At 38.5% G+C, this 20,494-nt stretch overlaps 1 protein-coding gene across 1 annotated transcript in view; it reads left to right on the top strand.

Annotated features, from left to right (window-relative positions):
- Positions 1-8,358: 8,358 nt before the first annotated feature.
- Positions 8,359-20,494, top strand: part of mkxa (mohawk homeobox a) — a 28,182-nt gene continuing 16,046 nt past the window's right edge. Inside the window, exons 1-5 of the mRNA XM_084135548.1 lie at positions 8,359-8,549; positions 9,187-9,467; positions 12,141-12,300; positions 13,725-13,878; positions 18,019-18,348. Of these exons, the coding sequence (XP_083991674.1) occupies positions 9,292-9,467; positions 12,141-12,300; positions 13,725-13,878; positions 18,019-18,348 (820 nt within the window). The 5' untranslated portion in view covers positions 8,359-8,549; positions 9,187-9,291. The remainder of the gene's footprint in view (positions 8,550-9,186; positions 9,468-12,140; positions 12,301-13,724; positions 13,879-18,018; positions 18,349-20,494) is intronic.

The raw sequence follows: 20,494 nt of genomic DNA on the forward strand, positions 1-20,494 counted from the left end.
ATGAGAATCATTGTCTTCTGAGTATACGACTCTGATCACCAAAAATAAATAAGGCCCTTTTAAACCCAAGCAGTGCAGATGTTACAACCGCTACCCTTCTTTTTTTACTTCACCCCTTCATCCATCTCTGTCCCTCTCTGTTTCTCTCTCTGAGGTTGATGACTAGTAGGACATGCCTAACTAACATCATTAAACAAATGTTGCGTGTTTGACTGAAGGAGAGGAATTTATGGGATGGTGAGTTGAGGACAGAGGACATGTTTAAGTCATTGGGATGAGAATTAGTGCGCTAGCGTCTGTCTTCCTGCCCAGTCAGCTCAAAAGTGCAGACCGTTCTCAACCGCACTGCCTAAGCATGTTCAAACTTCAGTTCACTTCTTATCCAGCCATACTTTTGTTTTTAAAAAATACTGATAGCTACTGTACCTGAAATCTTAAGTTTTCCCTTTGAGCGGAGGGGAAAAAACATGGGTCCTGAAGTATCCTGAAAACACTTTACTAGGATCTGTTATTTGATCAAGGAAATTATTCAAAGCTAATAAGAGGTTTTGTCACCACATACACACACAATTACCAGTTGAGCCCTTAATATTTGGAAATCAGTAGGGAGGGAAATACGCTGAGAAATGTTGCGGTCATGCTTCACCTAAACCTCCATCTCTGCCCTCACCGAGAAATATGACCTCATCAAAACAACCAGGAACCTTTTCCTTATTAGATTTTGATTGAATTACATTGAATACAGTCTCATTTGTATAAAATCATAATTCAGTGTGTTTACTTAAGGTCGTGCTGGGATGGAGCGATGTAATGCAAGTGCTTGCGCATGTGCTATTTTTTGTGAAAATGAAACGCGTCTGTTTGAAGTGGAAGGTTCCCGCAGCTCCCTAGGCAGTGGGTTAGAATTCTTCATAAAGAAACTAATGACTAGTAAAATTTTCTTCCAAATATCAGAAGTGGCTTTGTTTTCTCTGAAGAGGACAAGAAGGCTGTGTTTTAATATAAAGCCAAATGGGGAGCAGAGCATCACGGCTGTGAAAATAAACTTGAAGTGCGTGTTCACTTAGTTCACAAACCAAAGATCTGGCTTGCTTTTTAGATAATTTCGTTTTTGTTGTTTTGTTTTTACACACATACATGCACTAGTTCACACAGTATGTTGCAACAAAGTGTTAAGTTTCTGTTCTTTTGTGGTCACAAACCCTCAAAATGTAATACGCTCTCAAAGGTTAAATATGTCTTGTAATGCCTTTGCATAACTAGATGGTTTTGGTTTGCTCGCTCACTCTCTCCTTATTGCTCCAGTTCCCTCCCTCTGTCTCTTTTTCTCTTAAACGGTTTAACTGCCTCAAATGAATTCTGACATTCCCATCCATAAAGTGTAAATAACTAGCTGGCCTAACAATAAATAAACAGAAAAATGAGTGCACAAATACCACAGTGTCTGGGTCGGCTTTCAGACCTGTCCCCTATAAAGAGCTCAATGACTTTAATAGAGACTGCATTGGTTCTGACAGGCCATGCTTATGGTAACATAGTTTATGGAGTACAGATTTATTATAATAGGAAAATTCACCTGTAGTACGATATCAACCAGGGGCATAAGAATTATCAGAAATCTTTTAATAATATGTGGTATTGTTAATTGAAAGCAAAACAACTTAACCTTTAAGTAACATCATTATTCAAGTGTTTTTATGATAAAGCTTTAAGAATTAGAACTAAAAAGTATGATTTTTTTGTGTGTGTGTGCATGGTCAACATTAACAATAATCAGAAGATTAAAATCTCATTAAAGCTTACCAAAATGTAAAATGTTTCATCTGTTTAGCAGCATTAATATTTAAGCATTTAATAGTCAGAAAATGTGTCATATTTTCGCTAGATTGCATTGTTGCCAGGGAGACTGTTGGGCTCATGAATATTAATCACATTTTCTACATTCGCCAGAATTGATTTGCTAAATCAAAATGTGGGCGATGACTGCTAGCCAATGGGATTATTACTTTTGCATTATTTCTACCTATTGCTGAAGCAACTAAGCCGGCAGAGGCTTAAAGGCTTTGTTTATTATAGTTTCTAAATGTAGTTGTTTTAACAGATCAGTTGAGTGAACAATTCAGTGACTCACACATAAAGACAGTGGCTGCAAAAATGCATACTTCTATACTATATAGTAAATGAAAAACAGTATGTGTGTATATAGTATGTCCAAATTCACAGTATTCATAAAACAGTAGGCTAAAAACGACCTGATAAACTAATACTTCTGGCAAGATTCTGAAGTGCCCACACATCACTATCCCATGAGGCCACGAGAGAGGATTTATGAATGTCAGTGAAGTGACTCAAATAATGCTGTAGGTCACATGAAAATGACAACTCAACTGTGAACACATCATTTGAGTAAATGATTCAATGACTCATTCATAAAAACAGTTATCTCAACAGATGCTCCTGTTAACCCTCATGATGAAAGGGAATCTCAGAAACCGTACTTCAATGGTTCAAGTCTTACCTCTCAGGTAGGTTATTTAGGTTGCCGTGTAGGGTGAGGTGTCTAACTCACAACATCTAGCGACTGGAGTGCCTCAGGCCTCAGTGCATGGACCACTTCTCTTCTTCATCTACATGTCATCACTTGGATCTGTCATTCAGAAACATGTTTTTTCCTATCACTGCTATGCAGATGACACACAACCCTACCTCTCATTCACTCAGATGATACAACGATAGCTGCTCACATCTCAGCCTCCCTGACAGACAATTCTTGCTGGATGAAGGACCACCACCTTCAACTCAACCTTGCAAAGACAGAACTGCTTGTGGTCTCAGCCAAGCCAACACTTCATTACAACTTCATTACAACCATTCAGCTAGGTTCCTCAACCATAACTCCATCCAGAACAGCCAGAAACCTTGAAGTTGTGATTAATGATCAGTTAAATTTCAAAGACCACATTGGCTAGAACTTGCCCGGTCCTGCAGATTTGCCTTATACAACATTAGAAAGATCAGGCCCTTTCTACAACTCCTTGTCCGGGCTCTTGTTCTATCCAGCATTTTTGCTCTCTTGGCAGGCCTTCCAGCATGCACTGTCAAACCTCTGCAACTGATCCAGAATGCTGCAGCAAGAGTGGTTTTTAAAAGCCGACGAGAGCGCATGCCACACCTCTCTTCATCAATTTGCACTGGTTGCCAATTGCCGCTCTCATCAAATTCAAGGCACTGATGTTTGCCTACAGAACAACCACTGGCTCTGCTCTGCACCCCTATACCTAAACTCACTACTTCAGACCTATGTTCCTTCCAGAAGCTTGCGTTCTGCAAGTGAACTGCGCCTTGTGGTGACATCCCAAAGAGGCACAAAATCACTTTCACGGACCGTTACCTTGACTGTTCAATGCTGGTGGAATGACCTGCCTAACTCAACCCGAGCCGATGAGTCTTTCGCCATTTTCAAGAAACGGCTAAAGACGCATATTTTTCGTCAATACTTGACCCATTAATACTAACACTTATTCTATTCTGTATATCTATTTATTTTTTATTTATATAAAAAAAAAAAAACTTTGTACATGTACTCTGCTAGACTAACTGGCACTTCACAAGTTGTACGGGTATATTTGTGGCAATAGCAAAATTATAGATTTTTCTTTTATGCCAAAAATCATTAGGATATTAAGTAAGGATCATGTTCCATAAAGATATTTTGTAAATTTCCTACCGTAAATATATAAAACATTTATTTTTATGAGTGGATGCAGCAAAATCGCGAACATAAATGGACAAATTTAAAGGCGATTTTCTCAATGTTTTGATTTTTTTGCACCCTCAGATTCCAGATCTCGGACAAATATTGTCCTATCCTAACAAACCAAATCAATGGAAACCTTTTTTTTTTCAGCTTTCAGATGATGTATATATCTCAATTAAAAAAACATTACTCTTGTGACTGGTTTTGTGGTCCAGGGTCACATATTGTTGCACTATTGTGGGTTTGATTTCTTATTGATCTCCTCATTTGTAAGTCGCTTTGGATAAAAGCGACTGCTAAATGATTGAATGTAAATGTTTCTCGCATTCACTACATGGTCCTCAACGGATCAATAAACCACAAATCAAGCAAGTGTCTTGCACCAGTTTTCTTTAGAATAAAGAAAGTCAGTATTATAGATCCGTACCCCTAAAGAATGAAGGCCGCTATGTCGGGCAAACATACACGGAGAACAAAATAATTCTTTGAAACAATAATTCTAATTCAAAACGTGCATGTCTTACACTTGTTACTATACACAATTCAATGATTTAATACGACAAATTATTGATTAAACAACTTCTTTACTATCTCTTAGCTTCTATCTCCGATCAGTTGCACTTGTTACTCTCATCTTTCTCATACACACAATTTATACATCAATAGAGCTGTAGACTCCAAAAAGAAATAAATTGAAATAAACCCATTAAATGTAGAATTGTATTCTACTGGGTTACTTATATTTATACTTATATTATTATAGAAAAAAGTATGCCAATAAATGAGTCTGATATATGATAGCAACCAGCTATAAATGTATATACTATACCTTACCTACCTCACACACACACGTTAAGCACTTGGACATAAGATCTACAGCAGCACAGACCTTCTCCTTTCTGGGTTCTAAACCTACCTGGGAGGCTTGTGGCTTTGGACCAAGAATGATATTATCCTTGACTTTTCATCAGGATGTGTTCATCAAGCGCTCAGCACCCAACATGGGTGAGAGAAAGAGAGAGGAGGTCGAGACCGAGACGGAAAAAGACAGACAGAGGGAGTACAGCAGCAGGCCAACTGCTGATGATTATCAGATTTTTTTCTGCTCGTATAGTGTGTTCGAGACAGTGTAATGGGAGCTTTTTGCTTTGGATTTTTACACAGCAGGAGAAGGTGGTGGTAACTGATCGGACCAGATATATCAAACTGCTGCCAATCATCCTTATGTGCCACAATCTTTTATGGTTTTTACATATTTGATGTACTGCTGCTAGTTGCTCATAATGCTATCGGTGAATCAAATAATGGCAGCATGTCTAAATGTGCTCTATGTAATGTTATATCGAAAGTTCCTTTGTTCTCCTGAAATCTAAAATAAACTCTGCTTTGTCAGCATGCAAACAAGCTTCTTAATATGAGGTCACGAAGTTGCCAACCTCAATACACCAGCCACACGAATAAGCAGCCACTTCAAAAAAGGAACAGTATTACCTCTGAAAACAGTGCAACCTGAAAAGATAACAGCGTGCCAAAACACAGAGCCAGGCGACCCAGTAGATTACTAAACAAAACACGACACGCATACTTCACAGGCATTGATGTATTTTAGGAAACCGTCTTTAAAAGAAAAACACTGCTTGAGAAAGAAAGGAAAGGTGGGAAAAAAAAAAAAGAACCAACAGCTCAACACACAATTATTCTTCAAGACATTGTGTTTGCCAGCATGAAAGACACTAATGCCATTCAGGTTGGACACAGTAATGGCATTAAGTATGTGTGGAAAAGCTTTGAATCACTTTTAACAATCTCTAATGGGTGTAATTGTTCAACAGTTTATATTTTCCACAAGGCCCAATGATTTTAACAAATCTTGTCTGTGGCTTTCTTTAAGTAGCCCCAACAGCGCAACGTTCAGTGGCTGCTCAACTCCTATTTAAGGCTTGTGGCTGGTGTGAAAATGTTGGTTTAAATGAGGGACAGACTGTATTAATGATACCAGAAAATGGATTTTGAGATTCTAATGAAAAGGTAATGTCAGGAAATTACAACTACGGCGAAAAAACTAACTGCGATTACTTTAAGCCAGTTCCATTACTCTCAAATTCGCAATGTTGAATTCGCCATTCGAAACATGGATGCATCTTGTTTGCATGGCACTACCACATGGTCACATGCTGAAAGTTTCAGCGGTGTGGAATTTCTCCAAGTTTGTCATCAAACTTCTGTCTATCCTTCATAAACACTTAATTGTTTTATGCAGATGCTGTTGCGGCAACTCAGCAAATAAAACACAATGTTGCTCCAGCAGAAAAGGAAATAAAATAGTAATGAAGAACACTTGCTTTGCCCATGGGTTTAGTAAAGGTTTTCTGTCAGATTTTCTGTTTGCAAGCCAACCTACATCTTACGGTCAAAGTATATTCACTCTAAATATTCAGTCCCACTTTATATTACGTATCTTTACTACTTACAGTACATTAAAAAAAAAATTGAAAAAAATGAAGTTTAGTACAATGAACTTTTCGTGTTCATGCTGTATTGCAAAACAGTTTTGCCTCCATTGAGGTGGGATGGGTTTAAAGTTAGGAACAGGTTTGGTTGTATAGTTAGGTTTAAGAGTGGGTTAAGGCGTAAGCAGGGCCGTTCTTAGGGCCCCGTGCTTTAGGCGGCCGAACGGACTGAAGGCGACCCTCGGAATGCGGTTGCGAATGGACCGACGGGAAAGCAGTCCACTTCCAACTAGCCTACCCTCTACCCTTCAACCCCCTAACTCACGCTTGGGACGGCCCTGCGTGTAAGGGAAGGGTCAACAGTGTAATTATAGATGGAATTACAGAACTTAATTACAGATGTAAATACATGCAGGTATTTTTGTATATAGCCTAAGTACAGTGTAAAAATGTACACATTAAGTGCATTATATCAAATTCATCATTTAAATGCCATTACATGGTACAACAATAACCCACTGAAAATGTAGACGTGTCAAGCTGTTTTGCAACAACATCCATTGGTAGAAACACTGTATAAAATAAACCAAGATCTTAAATAAGACACTTGGTCTGGCAGACACCCAAAGCACCAGGGCAGTTTACTGGTGAAGTGCACTTAAGGGTCATTACACTTTCAGCAAGGCTTCACAGAGCACATTATCTCTCCCTCTGACCACACCTTTAAGCAGTGGGCATCCCACGAAATGAAGTACACCACAAAGTGATGTGACTACCTGCCCAAGGGCATGTGGTTACCTTTGAGATGCCACTGTTAGAGTAAACCTGTGGTAAGCCCCTGACAGTAAGAAAAAGTACATAATTCCAGTGGCCGTTAGTGGTCCGGCAGCACTGTCTTCAATTGCATTCACGAGGTGAGTGAGTCACCCTGTTGATGTCCGGGAGAGTTTGTTCATTAAATAGGTAAAAATACACCCAAATAAAAGGAACGCGCCAATTATACGGGGCGTAAGGAGCGCATATGTGCCTCCGAGATTAGTCACTTCACCTCCAAACACTACCCTGGATAAACCCGAAAGACACAGTCAATGGCATTCAATGCGACGTGTAAGTCGTGTAATTTGGGAAAATGAGAGGGTAACAGAATCACATCGATGCTCACGAGGGAACTCACGCGAGCAGCGTTTCCTCAGCACGCTATAGGTCTCCCGATTAAGCATCGCACATGGCGTTGATATAATTAATTTGTTTGTATATTGGTTTATAGAGGTTCTTAAGCGAACTGGAATAGAAGTAATTGTAGACCTCGGTAACCATGTTTGGAAAAGAATTAGGTTGTTCAATCAACTGATTCCGCTCTCAAAATGTTAAGACAATAAAAATGAGGTCTCGAGGGATTTTCTGTCCTAGAGCAGTAAGCGTTTTTGGTGAACGAAAGGAACCCAGACTTCCGCAAGATATTTCGTTATTACAGGGAATAAACCAAATATATTATTAAACGATATCATGTGATTTTAGATATATAATGTAGGCCTATGATATGAAATAGAAATTAGCTTACATCAATATACAAGTTTGCAAAGCGTTCCAATTGCTAGCCTAGAAAACGCCTTTTATTTTAGTGGGGCAGAATGTAACAGTATCTACTTGACATTCATTTGAACATTTTATAGAATAAATTGTTGTTTTCTTAACTGACCATGTAAATATTGTATCAGTGCTATAATATGCCTAATATATGAAAATAACCGAGTTACAGACAAAATCTATTAGAACACTCCATATTTCACCTATAGGCCTAATAAATTCGTGGTTGGCTAGTGTGCTTCTGTCCTCTCCCCATCTAATTGACTTATTTCTCCACTACAGCAGTAACTAATATTTATCCATTCATCTGTCTCATGTCAAAATTGTGACTGTTTTGCACATCACACTGAGGTGAAGCTGCTTCTGATGAACTGCATCCAATCACCAGCTCTGGCTGATATTAGTAACTCAATACATCTGTCATGCAGTCGGGTGATGGACGCGTTCCAGACGTGAACCCACACAAGGGAATATACACTGTTGCACTGGCTGACTGTCTCCCGGTAGCCTCCCCCTGCAGATCGGCGAAACCGGCATAAAACAATCCCTGTATGTTCGCCGTCTGAGCCGCCAGCTGGGAAACACGAGATGAGTCCTGTATTCATGTTCCCGGGCGCGCTTGAATAAAGCACAGAGGCGAAAGCGGTTCGTGTGGTTTGCGCACAGGATTTTAGAGCGGAGAACATGTGAAAGGGAATGGGAAACTGGAAACTGGATTACACTTTACAGAAAGACGCAGAAGGGGGAACGTTCAGGTACGTTCATTCAGCCTAGGCTACTGTTTTCAGTTATGACTTGTAAATGTTTTCACTGTCGCGTCACAGTCTTTATAACTATGTGACAGGGATGATTCGTAAAGTTTGGTTTATTTCCATCGCTCTCAATGGATTTGTCCTACATTTTTTCCTCTTTCCATAGGAATGTAGCCTAAATAAATGTAAAAATGGATAAGTGCGGTTACAACGCTTTTATCACATCATTGATAAAAAAAAACAACGAACATTTCTACATGTAAAATGTAGCCTACCTTGCAGACACATTTTGTTATTCATGTCTATGAAATAGACCGGTCAACGCAACATTGTATACATTCCAGTGTCAAACACGCACCATTCATTCTGAACACATTAAATGTAATGCAAGTTTGCATAAACTGTAGGCCTACAGAAGTTTCAAACATATAAATTCCGTCAATATTCCTCACTCGAGCCTGTCTCAGACTCACGCGCTTAATGAGTTGTGCGTGTTTTGTTTTGGCTGAGGGGATCTTTAGGCTATTTTAAATTAAATTTAATGTAGTCTTCACCTACCGAAAATGATGTTTGCAAATGTATGTTTGGGCCAACTCAGGAATGATAGTGAAAACAAGTGTCCTTTTATTCTGTATCACAGGATTTTGTCAAGGCGCAGCGGCTCCGTTGAGTAGGACATCCCCACGGCGGCCAAGGCGCTTTCAGCGGACTGACACAGGAGGAAAGAAGGACTTATATACCAAAGATGAACACAATTGTGTTTAATAAGTTAAGTAGCCAGGTTTTATTCGAAGAGAAGGCGAATGAGGTGGAAAGAAGCAGTCGAAATTATTTAGAGGTGATAGATGGACAGCATCCGGACCTGCTCTCCGGCAGCCCAGTCATCAAAGACAGCTCAGCCATCCGGCACAGGAGATCCGGGTATGTCAGAAACTTCAGTGTCGTTTGTAAAATGTACTGCAGGTTCATGAACATGCTTAGCCTACTAAATAAACTTCCACTTATAATACTGCAAATGAATGATTTCAAAGATGCACTGTAAAATATTTTAATCACGTTTCATCAAGTAGCTAACATCTTTGTTTCCATCCATTTATCTCGATTTGCTTAAAGGGATAGTTCACCCAAAAATTAATATTTTGTCACCATTTACTCTAATGTTACCCCAATGTTGTTCCAAACCTGTAAGAGTTTCTTTGTTCTGTTGAACACAAATTAAGATATTTTGAAGAATGTTAGTAACCAGGCATTGACTTTTTCCCTACAATGGCTTTTTCCCGTCAACTGTCTGGTTACTAAAATTCTTCAAAATATCTCATTTTGTGTTCAACAGAACAAAGAAACTCGTACAGGTTTGGAACAACATGAGGGTGAATAAATGATGACAAAATTGTTCATTTTTGGGTGAACTATCCCTTTAAGTCATTCGAAATAGTCCTTCTAAATTTTAGACCATCAACAGGTGTTCACATTTGCACCCCTTTGATTTGACTTTTAAAACGTTTTAAAAATTGGTAGTATTTTATTTTTATTTTTTTATTTTTTTTGCAGTAGATGATAACTGCTTTGCACATCATTTATTTTTCATGACGGAATAATTAGCCTAAGTATGGTAAGATACTTAGCACATTAACACATAAATGAAAGCTGTTTAAATCATATGTGGTCATTTGCACGCTGTTAATGCTTTTAACCGCGTGACAGCACATAACCGTATTAAAGATAAACATCAAGTTGTTCAATTTTAAGGCCAGCGGTGAAAAGCAGTGGCTCGTCCAACTGTTTGACTTTTCATAGTCTTTTTTGTTTTCTTTCCATAGATTTTGCGCTCAGTTGTGGTTAGAGAGCATCTGGTTTGAATTCACAGCCTGTTCGCCGCTTTCTTATCTAGGATACGTTGAGGTTTCAAAAAGAGAATAGCAGGAAATTAATATTCACAATTCATTTAAGTCGCTGTCGATGGTGCTGAATTAGCAGGGGCTTGTCGTTCGGGTACATGAGGTCATTCGTGTTCGGTAGCAAATTTAAAACACGTACAGGTCTGTTTCTAATAAATAAACATTCCCTTCAACTGTATGTGTGGTCCAGTCAATCATGAATATTTTTGTAGTGAGGGCGCAAGAAGAAACCATGTCATCTTTGCCCTCCGAACTCAGCGCGTTCAGCCTCACCGCCCTAAGCTGTTTACCTCAACCTGTTTTTTATTTGCAGACAACACAGTGCTTCATTATACGACTGCGATACACAGCAACACCGAAGCTAAATGTGATGTCTTGTGAAAAACTTGTGCAAACATCCTCCGCTGCGGGTGCGTCTGGCTCGCGCTTATTGAAAGTCCGTTTGCGCGAGTAAGCGGAGCCAACAGGATAACACTACAGCCGCTCTGCTCGCCTCCAGGGGAATATCACTGCTAATGAAAATTATTAATATAAACACAGAGGTGTGTGTCGCCGATATCGAGAACAGGGAGGAAAAAAAACTTCTTTAGGTTGTTAATACAGATCTGGGTTACAAGGAAAATATTTGCTGAACATGAACCTCGGAGCGTTGGGGGAAAATATGTTAAATGTGCAGTCAGGTTTTTGGAAGATAACAGGGTAACAGCGCCATACTGACATCTACAGGTTTAAATAACCAGCTTCTGTTCACTCTTGAAAATAAAGGTTCCGATTAGAAGAAAAACCCACTAACAGCCTGATGCTACAGGAGAACATTTTTAAGTTCCACAAAGAACATTTTACTCTCTAATTCTTTGAGGAAACGCATATGCAGCAGTTCTTACAGGAACCCTGTCCCAGGACACCATCATACTGATCTGAATTGTCAGCAATATGTTTTTTAATTAAAACCCTCTTTACGCGCACAGAACCATTAAAGAAGGTTGGTGATGTTTAACGTGGATTGAGAATAAAAGTAACTGTCAAGAATTTTATACATTTCGTTTCTGCAAACTTTCTTGCCTCTCAGTACCTATAAAGTTTTTTCAAACTATTACAGTCACTATCGGAGTACACAGCACGTGCGTCATAATGTGGATGTTGGATTACATGCATTTATTTAAGTGCATTGTCTTTGCGTTTTGCAGCCAAGACTGTAAACTGATTCTGAGTGAAAATCATTCACTGGGCGAGTTAATTATAGCATGATACTCATTTCACAGCGCATGACCGTAAATTAGGCCCTCGTGTAAGACTATTAACCCTTACGATATCTCTGAAAAATTTTTACGCATTTGTAACATTAAAAAAAGTTGTAAAACTTGTTGAGCTTATTGGTCTGCTAACTGCATGCTGGCATGTTACCTTTAGATATAGATGGTTGTGATTTCATATTGATCATCAAAATAATAATAATACAAATAAGGGTTTAATTTATTCAGTTAATTTTTTATTTATTTATTTATTTTACTATTTTTATATTGCTTTATAGATTCTTTTCCAGTCATTTCCTGGCTATAAAACAAAAATACCATTCTTTCTGTGGAAAATATGTAATAAATTAATCCTATGGAATTTCTCCACATGAGTGCCCATTCTTAAGTCTTACACGATTGTCATGAGATTTATGTAGCCTTGTTTTTTTTTTTTTTCACAGGTCTCGTCAGAACCCAGGAAAGGTACGGCATAAACGGCAAGCTCTGCAGGACATGGCCCGGCCTTTGAAACAGTGGCTCTACAAACACCGGGACAATCCTTACCCCACCAAAACAGAGAAAATCCTTCTCGCGCTTGGCTCGCAAATGACACTTGTGCAGGTGAGTAAGTTCATTTTCCACAACCTTTCCATAAGCGTGCTACCAAGAGCTACTGGTTCTTGACAGAAGGATTATTAAAATGACAGTTTTCTTTTTCCAATAAGATGAAGGTGCAGGTGTTCATTCCAAACACAAGCTGCAAGCAAATTCAGGTTTACTCTAGAAAATATCTTCTTCTTTTTTATTGTTTAGCCAATATATATATATTTAAATTTAGAGACATATGGCTTGTGTTTAACTCTTCACATATGCGTTTTCCAGTTTGTGTCAGTTTCTGTGTACATATCTGTCTCAGTCTGTGTCTCTGTATACACATGAAGACATAAACATGTTCTCTAAATTTGTTAAGAATTGGCTTGCTATTGCTATTCTGGATGACCCTAAAAAAATTATCTGGTTCTAATAATCATGAAAAGGAGCCATTTGTTTAAAAAAAAAAAAAGAAAAAAAAAAAGTGAGCAGACTGCACTGCAATATGGAAAAAGGACTGACAAACACAAAACTGATGCTCAATTTCAATGAATAAATAATCTTAGACTTTTGTGACTGAACAAATCTCCAAACTTTAGGATCAAAGATACACCTCAACTTTTCTCATTGTGTATTTCTGCTACCACATCGTATGCAGAGGGGGGGCAGTGGCTGCCGAAATCACGTTCAGCAAATGCATGCATTTCATATATTTGTAATCGCTTTCGAATGCGTGCTCGCTTTTTCGCTTTCGGATTTGCTCACGTTCAGCGGGGAGGGAAGAGGAGGGCCCCGGCACCGGCCCTGATCGTATGATACCTCAATGCTTCCTCCAAAAACTACTGGCCTCCATTGACCTGTTTAAAAGGAAAAATATGGCTGTTGGCCTTTGAGAACTTTATATAAAGCAGAGGTCAGGAAACTCAGGGCTTAAATAACATTTTTCAAAGAAGTGCCCCAGCACAATGCCTGTCATAAGTGGCTTGAAGTGTATCGGGCATGAAAAGTTTTCCTAGTATAACATCTAATGGTCTCTGGTCTCTGTGAAATGGAGAAGGCTGGGGCGAATGTTTTTATTGCAAAAAGACAGACGTCGGGCAGAGCAAAAGGAATATTATTAGGTGAGAGTGGCAGAAGCCAGAATAAGCACCCAGGTCTTCATCAACGTAACTTTAGTAATGTTACGTTCACAGTGTTCCTAGGATATTTGCATGTGGCATCAGCCTATTGGTTTTCATAGTGTCCCAATAAACAATCTGGGTCTTTTAGTCCAAACACGCATGTCTGTTCGTCAGATACTTATAGGCATACAGAGGAGAGAAAAACTGAATCAATAAAAGATTAGCCTACAGGTTAAAAATATTTGTTGTGTCTTTTTCGAGCATTCATAATTCTTTTTATTTATTGGTCAAACTTTCCTCAATACCATTTCAACACCCTCCTTCTTTTCACAGGTGTCTAACTGGTTTGCAAATGCTCGACGGCGGCTGAAGAACACAGTTAGGCAGCCTGATTTGAGTTGGGCCCTTAGGATCAAACTCTACAACAAATACGTCCAGGGCAACGCGGAAAGACTGAGCGTCAGCAGTGATGACTCCTGCTCTGATGGTACGACTCTATCATGACGCAATCACATAAAACAACCTAGCCTAAAGATTCTTACACTGTATTTATCAAGAGACAGAGGTGTCAATGTGATGCTGAAACCAAGGATATTTCATATTTAACAGTGTGGGGGACCAAATGTAAAGATTAACAAGCCAAAAATGGCAAAATATGTATTGGTCTTTTAATGGTCTTAACCACTTTAATTAGAAATCGCTGGTCAGGAAATTAGCAAGAATTGCACAAATACTGTAAAGTGACTTAGCATGGAATAGCCTTCCCCAACTTGCAGACAGCTTTTTACAGGAAGAAGAGTCAGTATTGTTTCACTCAATGTTAATGGCTTCAAACAGTACATGAGTAGTTAAAAAATCTCTCCCTGTTATTATGTTACTCACCCTCATGTTGTTCCAGACCTGTGTGTTTTTTTTGTCTTCTGTTGAACACAAAAGAAGATATTTTAATATATTTCTCTGTTTTGTTGTCAATACAATGAAAGTCAATGGGGTCCAATGTTGTTTTTGACCCCACTGTCTTTCATTGTATGGGCAACATTCTTCAAACATTGTGGGTGAACTGTCCCTTTTCTCTGAATGTAAAGTTTAACAATTAGTCATTGAAATATGCATATTAATTGACCACTAATAAGAAAATTGGGGGGAACATGTCGTCAAAAAGTTGTTGTGGTGGATATAGTGTTGAATCATACATGCAGTTCAACCAAAAATTAAAATCATGTCATTATTTACTTGCCCTCATGTTGTTCCAAACCTGTAAGACTTACTTTCTTCTGTCAAACACAAAAGAAGATCTTTAAAAAAAAACAATGAAAGTCAATATTGTTTTGGACTCCGCTGTCTTTAATTGTATGGACAAAAACAATCACAACATCCTTCAAAATATCTTCTTTCAAGTCAGTGAGGGTGAGTAAACGATGACAGGATTTTTGTTTATGAACTGTTCCCTTAAGAATGTGCATTTTTAGTCATACATGTGTTGCAGAGATATTGCAATAAACACTGTTAATCACTGCTTGAGAATATACACAAACACAATGTGCAAGCAAAACTGCTCTTTAAAACAAACAAGCACAAACAAATTCACCTATCCTGGTGCTAAATTTGATTGGTATGAAGTGTTGTGGTATTTATAAGAAACTGCTTGGGGTTTCATTCAGCATGTAGCTGAAACACACCAGACAGGATGCTTAAACGCAGATGTTTTATTACAGTCAGTGCAACACTCCAAACATTTTTATAGCATCGTATAGCAGCCGAGCCGTAAATCAGGGTCGGGGTATGTCGAGCGCAGTGTTCGTGTGTTCATCCTCCTCTGTGTTTAAGTGAACTGGACAGACGCGTAGGCCCACAGACAGTCATGCACACTGTGATTAACACACCACAATGGGGCGTCAGGACTCAACCACAAACACTCACACACAATCTTGCACTTACATGCATAAACACAAACACATCCTAGCTTACTATCTAAAGTTCTCTCGTTTTTCCTTCTTTTTTTCTCTAATTCACATGCTCAGGCTTTACAACTGCAGGGATGTTGTTGGCTCTCTGACAGACTGCATGTTTGTTGGCCGCATCGCTTAACATAAGCATCCGCGCACAATTCAGTCATTTAGACATTCAGTCAGAACACTTATCATCCCCCTGTGCTTAACAGTGGCCTCCAAACACACACACTGTATTTGGTGCCTTGATTAGATGTCTTGGAGAAGGACACACACTCTGTGGTTAGAAGAGGAATGCCCAGTCTTTGCCTCTCACATCTGTCTCATCCTACAAATAACTTCCCGCTTTTCTTACACTGTTGAATAGCATACAAGCCGTGTCAGCAGCCCGGCTTAACCTTTGACCTCTAATTCCTTCACCTTCTGGTCAAATCTAAACTCGTCATAGAATTTATGTGCTCAACTTAAACGGAAAATGCGGAATTTTATCAGTAATTAGCAGTTCCATTAGGTATTTCAGTAAATATTTTGATGAGCTAAATCTTGTTGCTCAAAAAACCTTGGATGGAAACTTGGCTATTGAAATATTTCTAGAGGAAAAATATGTCTTGCTGTACATATTTGAATTATCTCTTGGTCACAACACACATTGAGAAATAAAATAGAATAGAAATAAAGAATAGAAATAAAAAAAAATTGAAGTATAAACAGTATATTTCACAATTATTTTTCTCTAAATGTCTCTATTTTAGTACGAATCACTTTTCGTTCAACAATGCAAATTACCAACACATTATGAAACCAAAAAGGTCAAAAGTAAAGAAATTAAGGGAGATCTTATCTTCTGACATGTTTTCTGTGGGATTCACTCAAATATTGTGAACTGTGATTATACAAGCACATCATGTAACATGGTACAAGCTGTTTACTATGCATATGAAATGTCTCAGTTGTTTAGAGGGAAAGTTTTGTTGCGCAGACGTTTCATCAGGTCTGTCGTTCCCGTGTCTGAGCTCAGTAATTATGTGCTACACAGAAGATCTAAGCTTCAGACACACTCTTCACACATTTGAGTCAAGATAGAGCCTTGCAGTGAAATCCTAGCTCACTTAGGAGGCATTCACTCACGCAATCCTAACCCTGTATCCTAGGAAATATTGCGTTTGTGTGAACTCCACTGTGTTTACCTTTGTTTCCTGCATTATGGAATGGTTGTCAAGGTAGTATACAATAAGGGTGCACTAAAACAATCTTTAAAAAATGTTGACTTTAAGGATGTGGAGTGAGTGATGTGGCTCTAAATGCTGAAAAAACTATTGTAAATTGGCCCATGGACCTTCTCAAATGAGTAAATCAAAACCAAAAAAGAGTTTTTGAGAGTCCATGATTATATAGATTTTTACTGAAGACTTACATGTGTTAAAGGGATAGTTCACCCCAAAATGAAAATTCCTCATCTACTCAACCTCAAATTCATACACGTTTGGAACAACTTGAGGGTGAGTAAAAGATGACAGAAGTTTAATTTTAGGGTGAACTATCCCTTTAAAGTGTGCTGAAAACCACAAGGACAAGTCAAGAGATAAATTAAAATGGTGGAACTGCGAGTGATAAATGGTCTGATTTTATTCTGACTTTTGATAACAAAAGTATGAACTTTTTTGTAATTGTTACATGAGGGGCAATGCCATCTGAGAGAAAACATTTTGGACCTTCCAACTGCTGTTGTATTACAATCAGCATCAATGCCCCTAATAGTTAGTTTTCTAAAATCAAAAAAATCAAAGGCATGTCTCATAAATCATCCAGTAATAAAACATGTCTGTCTCTCATTTATGTTCTTTATTGAATCACTGATGGGACTACAGGTGCCTGAGCAAATAATATGAGATGAATGATAGGGTGTTTTTTAAAGAATGATCAACGGAAAGGAAAGATCAACTGAACACAGTCTCTCAGAGGCTGAGATATGATATTGGAATGTCCAAAGGGTTTTGATGAGAAAGATGATACTTTTATTTTTATATTTTATATTTTATGTTTTGTTACCAAAAATCAGAATGAAACTAGACGATTTATCACTTGCAGTTCTTTCAAAGTTATTTATCTTTACGGTCACTTTGCTGAATATATATATTTTTTTAAAAATCTTACACCAACATTTTGAATGGTAGTGTAGGTGCCATTTATTTCAAGCAACGAAATGTTTGCTCTTACTTTTTTTCCACATTTTAGTTTATCACATGTATATTTGAAATTCATATTTTGCATACATTTTTGTATTTCTAAGGATAGATTTTGAACTTTTTGATCATTTTTTTTGGATACTTTCTCAAATGAGGCCATTGAAGGCTCAAAGATCCAACCCTACTTCACCCTCTGTATAGCAGTAATCAGTCTCTCAGCACCAAATTTGATTTTACACACTCGCTTGCATTTGGGAGGCCCATGTTTTCAAGGAGTGTAATCCAGTCAAGAGTTTTCAATGTGCTGGAGGGGTCATGCAGAAGAGAAGGGTGATTAAATGAAAATGTGACCTTGTCTCTCCCTGCTGGGAAGGTGTAAAGGGCAGGACATCAAAATATTGACGTTTTATAGTTCACTTTTCTCTTTTTTTTTGCCAATTGTCTTCCCAAATTTGTATTGACATATTTTCATGTATCCTGCATCACATCCAGATGTTGACCCAGCAGCACGGGCCCAGGTCGGGGAGTTTCATAAGCCGATGTACCAGAGCGTCATCAAGAAGGAAGGTGGTGCCGTGGGGGCGGGTCTTCGAGCAGCTGCGGACGCATCATTGTCTGATGACTATGTGTCGCCACCCAAATACAAGAGCAGCCTGTTGCACCGTTACCTTAACGACTCGCTCCGTCACGTAATGGTGGCCAACGGCGTAATGGACGCGCGGAGGAGGAACCACTCAGGCTCTTTCAGCTCTAATGAGTATGATGAAGACCTGCTATCACCATCTTCTTCAGAGGCAGAAGCCAACTTTATCTACAGGACTGGTGAGCTGCTGCCAGTCTTACATTCTTTCCTTCTCCGTGTGTGTGTCTCTCTTGCTCTTTGAGAGGAAGGAGGGCATCTTGAAGCAGTTTCATCAGCCCAGTATCAGCTGTGTTTGAATCCATGTATGATTTTGGCTTCTTGTTCTACAACAAGTAGAGTCACAGAGGGGTCATTTGTTACTCTATTCTCTCTCACACATATAAATCATTTAATTTAATCTTGACATTTGTAAATATGTTTTTAATAGTATGAAAATACTAGTATGTTAAAAATATTGCAGTTCAATAGTTCAAAGAATTTGTGCTTTTATATTATGCTTTGTACTTTTGATAAAACGTTTTAGGTCATGCAAGTTTAGATTTGAACTTGCAATGAAGTAGAACGTACTGTAGAGTAAACTTAGCTCATACTGGTTTAGTCTTCAGCCCATTAACTATCATTACTTCTTTAATCATTGTGACAGTTATTCTCTCTCCTCCATCTTCATGCTCTCTTTCTCATTCTTTTTTCAGTATTACACACACATTCAACAAAGTTTTGAGTTCATGTCAACAACTGCAAAGAAATGAGAAGTCTCTGATCAAAACAGCGTCCATGAGGGTAGTTTTAGGAGTAGGTTCAAAAATATTAAGCAGCACAGCTGTTTTCAACATTGATTATAATAAGAAATGTAATGATGCTGAAAATTCAGCTTTGCCACCACAAAAATAAGTTATAGACTATATAAAGAGAAACCATTATTTCAAACCATGTCTACTGTATTTTTGATCAAATAAATGCAGCATTGGTGAGCATAAGAGACTACTTTCCAAAACATTCAACAATCTTACCGACCCCAAATTTTTGTATGGTAGCGTACTTGTATTATTTAGTGAGAATATTTGGAAAATAAACAGCATATAATAAGTAAGTAAATAAATAAATTGCCATTTTGAGCCATTTTCTGTCAATTTGCTTGATCAAGCTGCTTGATAATGGCTTTATTCGCTTTCTAGAGCTTTCACCTAACCCAGGCTTTCTCATTGAACAAAAAAAGGCAAGCTCCACCATAGTTTAGGACTCTCTAACTCGTCTGTTTGAGGTCAACGTTGGTTCGGAGTATCACGTCAGGGAGCGTCTGCAGTCTCGCAGTCGGCTGTGTTTGCTCCCATGTGCTGTTCAAGTCCTCCAGGTGTTTGTGATGTTATCACAAATCTTTTGGACAATCCAAAATGACAAATATGCTTCAGGAGAGTTCTGGCAATTATTTAAGCCCTGTTCATCATCATCTGGAAGAATGTCAGCCCCTATTGATCATTCGTAGGAATTTCTGTGAGATACTGTGTCGACGACTGAGGCCTGCGAGCGCATGTGTTCGCTCTCTTCTCCTCGATAAGGAACCGCTGGGTTTCTTCAGGTCAGGACACTGCGTCTTTGTCCAGACAGGATTCATAACTGATAACATTGTTTGCTCCTCACTTCTTCGCTTACATAATGTTGTTCACATCAAGCCTCTCAGATCTCGCCGTGCAGTCTTTGTTTTACTTTGTTTCTCATTTTATTTTGCCATTTCTTACTGACAAACATGGTTTGCATTATCTCGGAGCTGAGGAACAAAATGCTGGAATTCTCTTCAAACCCAAAAGCTGTTGCTAACTACCTTTTGGACCAACGTTTAAACTCCCTGTGCGCTATGTGAAGTCGAGGTTGCTTGTGTAGACACCTGCTGAGAGAGACAATGAGAAAAAGCTTTAGCGTGTTTTGTTGTTTATTTCATCTTTAATCAGTTCTTTCCTAAACGCAGTTATACTCTTAATGGATATTTATGAGGCTTTCATGGTAAATACCATTTCCTGGCTAAGGACTCTGATGGCTTCGTCAGGTAGATGGTCTGTTTGTCATTTTGCGTGCGAGTATATGCCAGAAGAAAGGTTTAGAAGCACAGGATCATACACAGCAACAATTGTGCAACAGCGAATAAGGGATCAATCAGAATGAAATACAGCAATAAACACTGAATTAAACTGATATTGAATTTGTCATTCAATCTTATTACTGGAGAAAAGGGGTTTGCATCATTTCCTTCTAAGGTTTCTCTCTCTTTTATTCTCTGCTATTCACTTTCCTTCCATTTTTTTTCTTTCTGCGTTCCAGAATATCTTCATA

The sequence above is a fragment of the Abramis brama genome (assembly GCF_963993115.1).
Source record: "Abramis brama genome assembly, chromosome: 14".
NCBI classification, from domain to species: Eukaryota; Metazoa; Chordata; class Actinopteri; order Cypriniformes; family Leuciscidae; genus Abramis; species Abramis brama.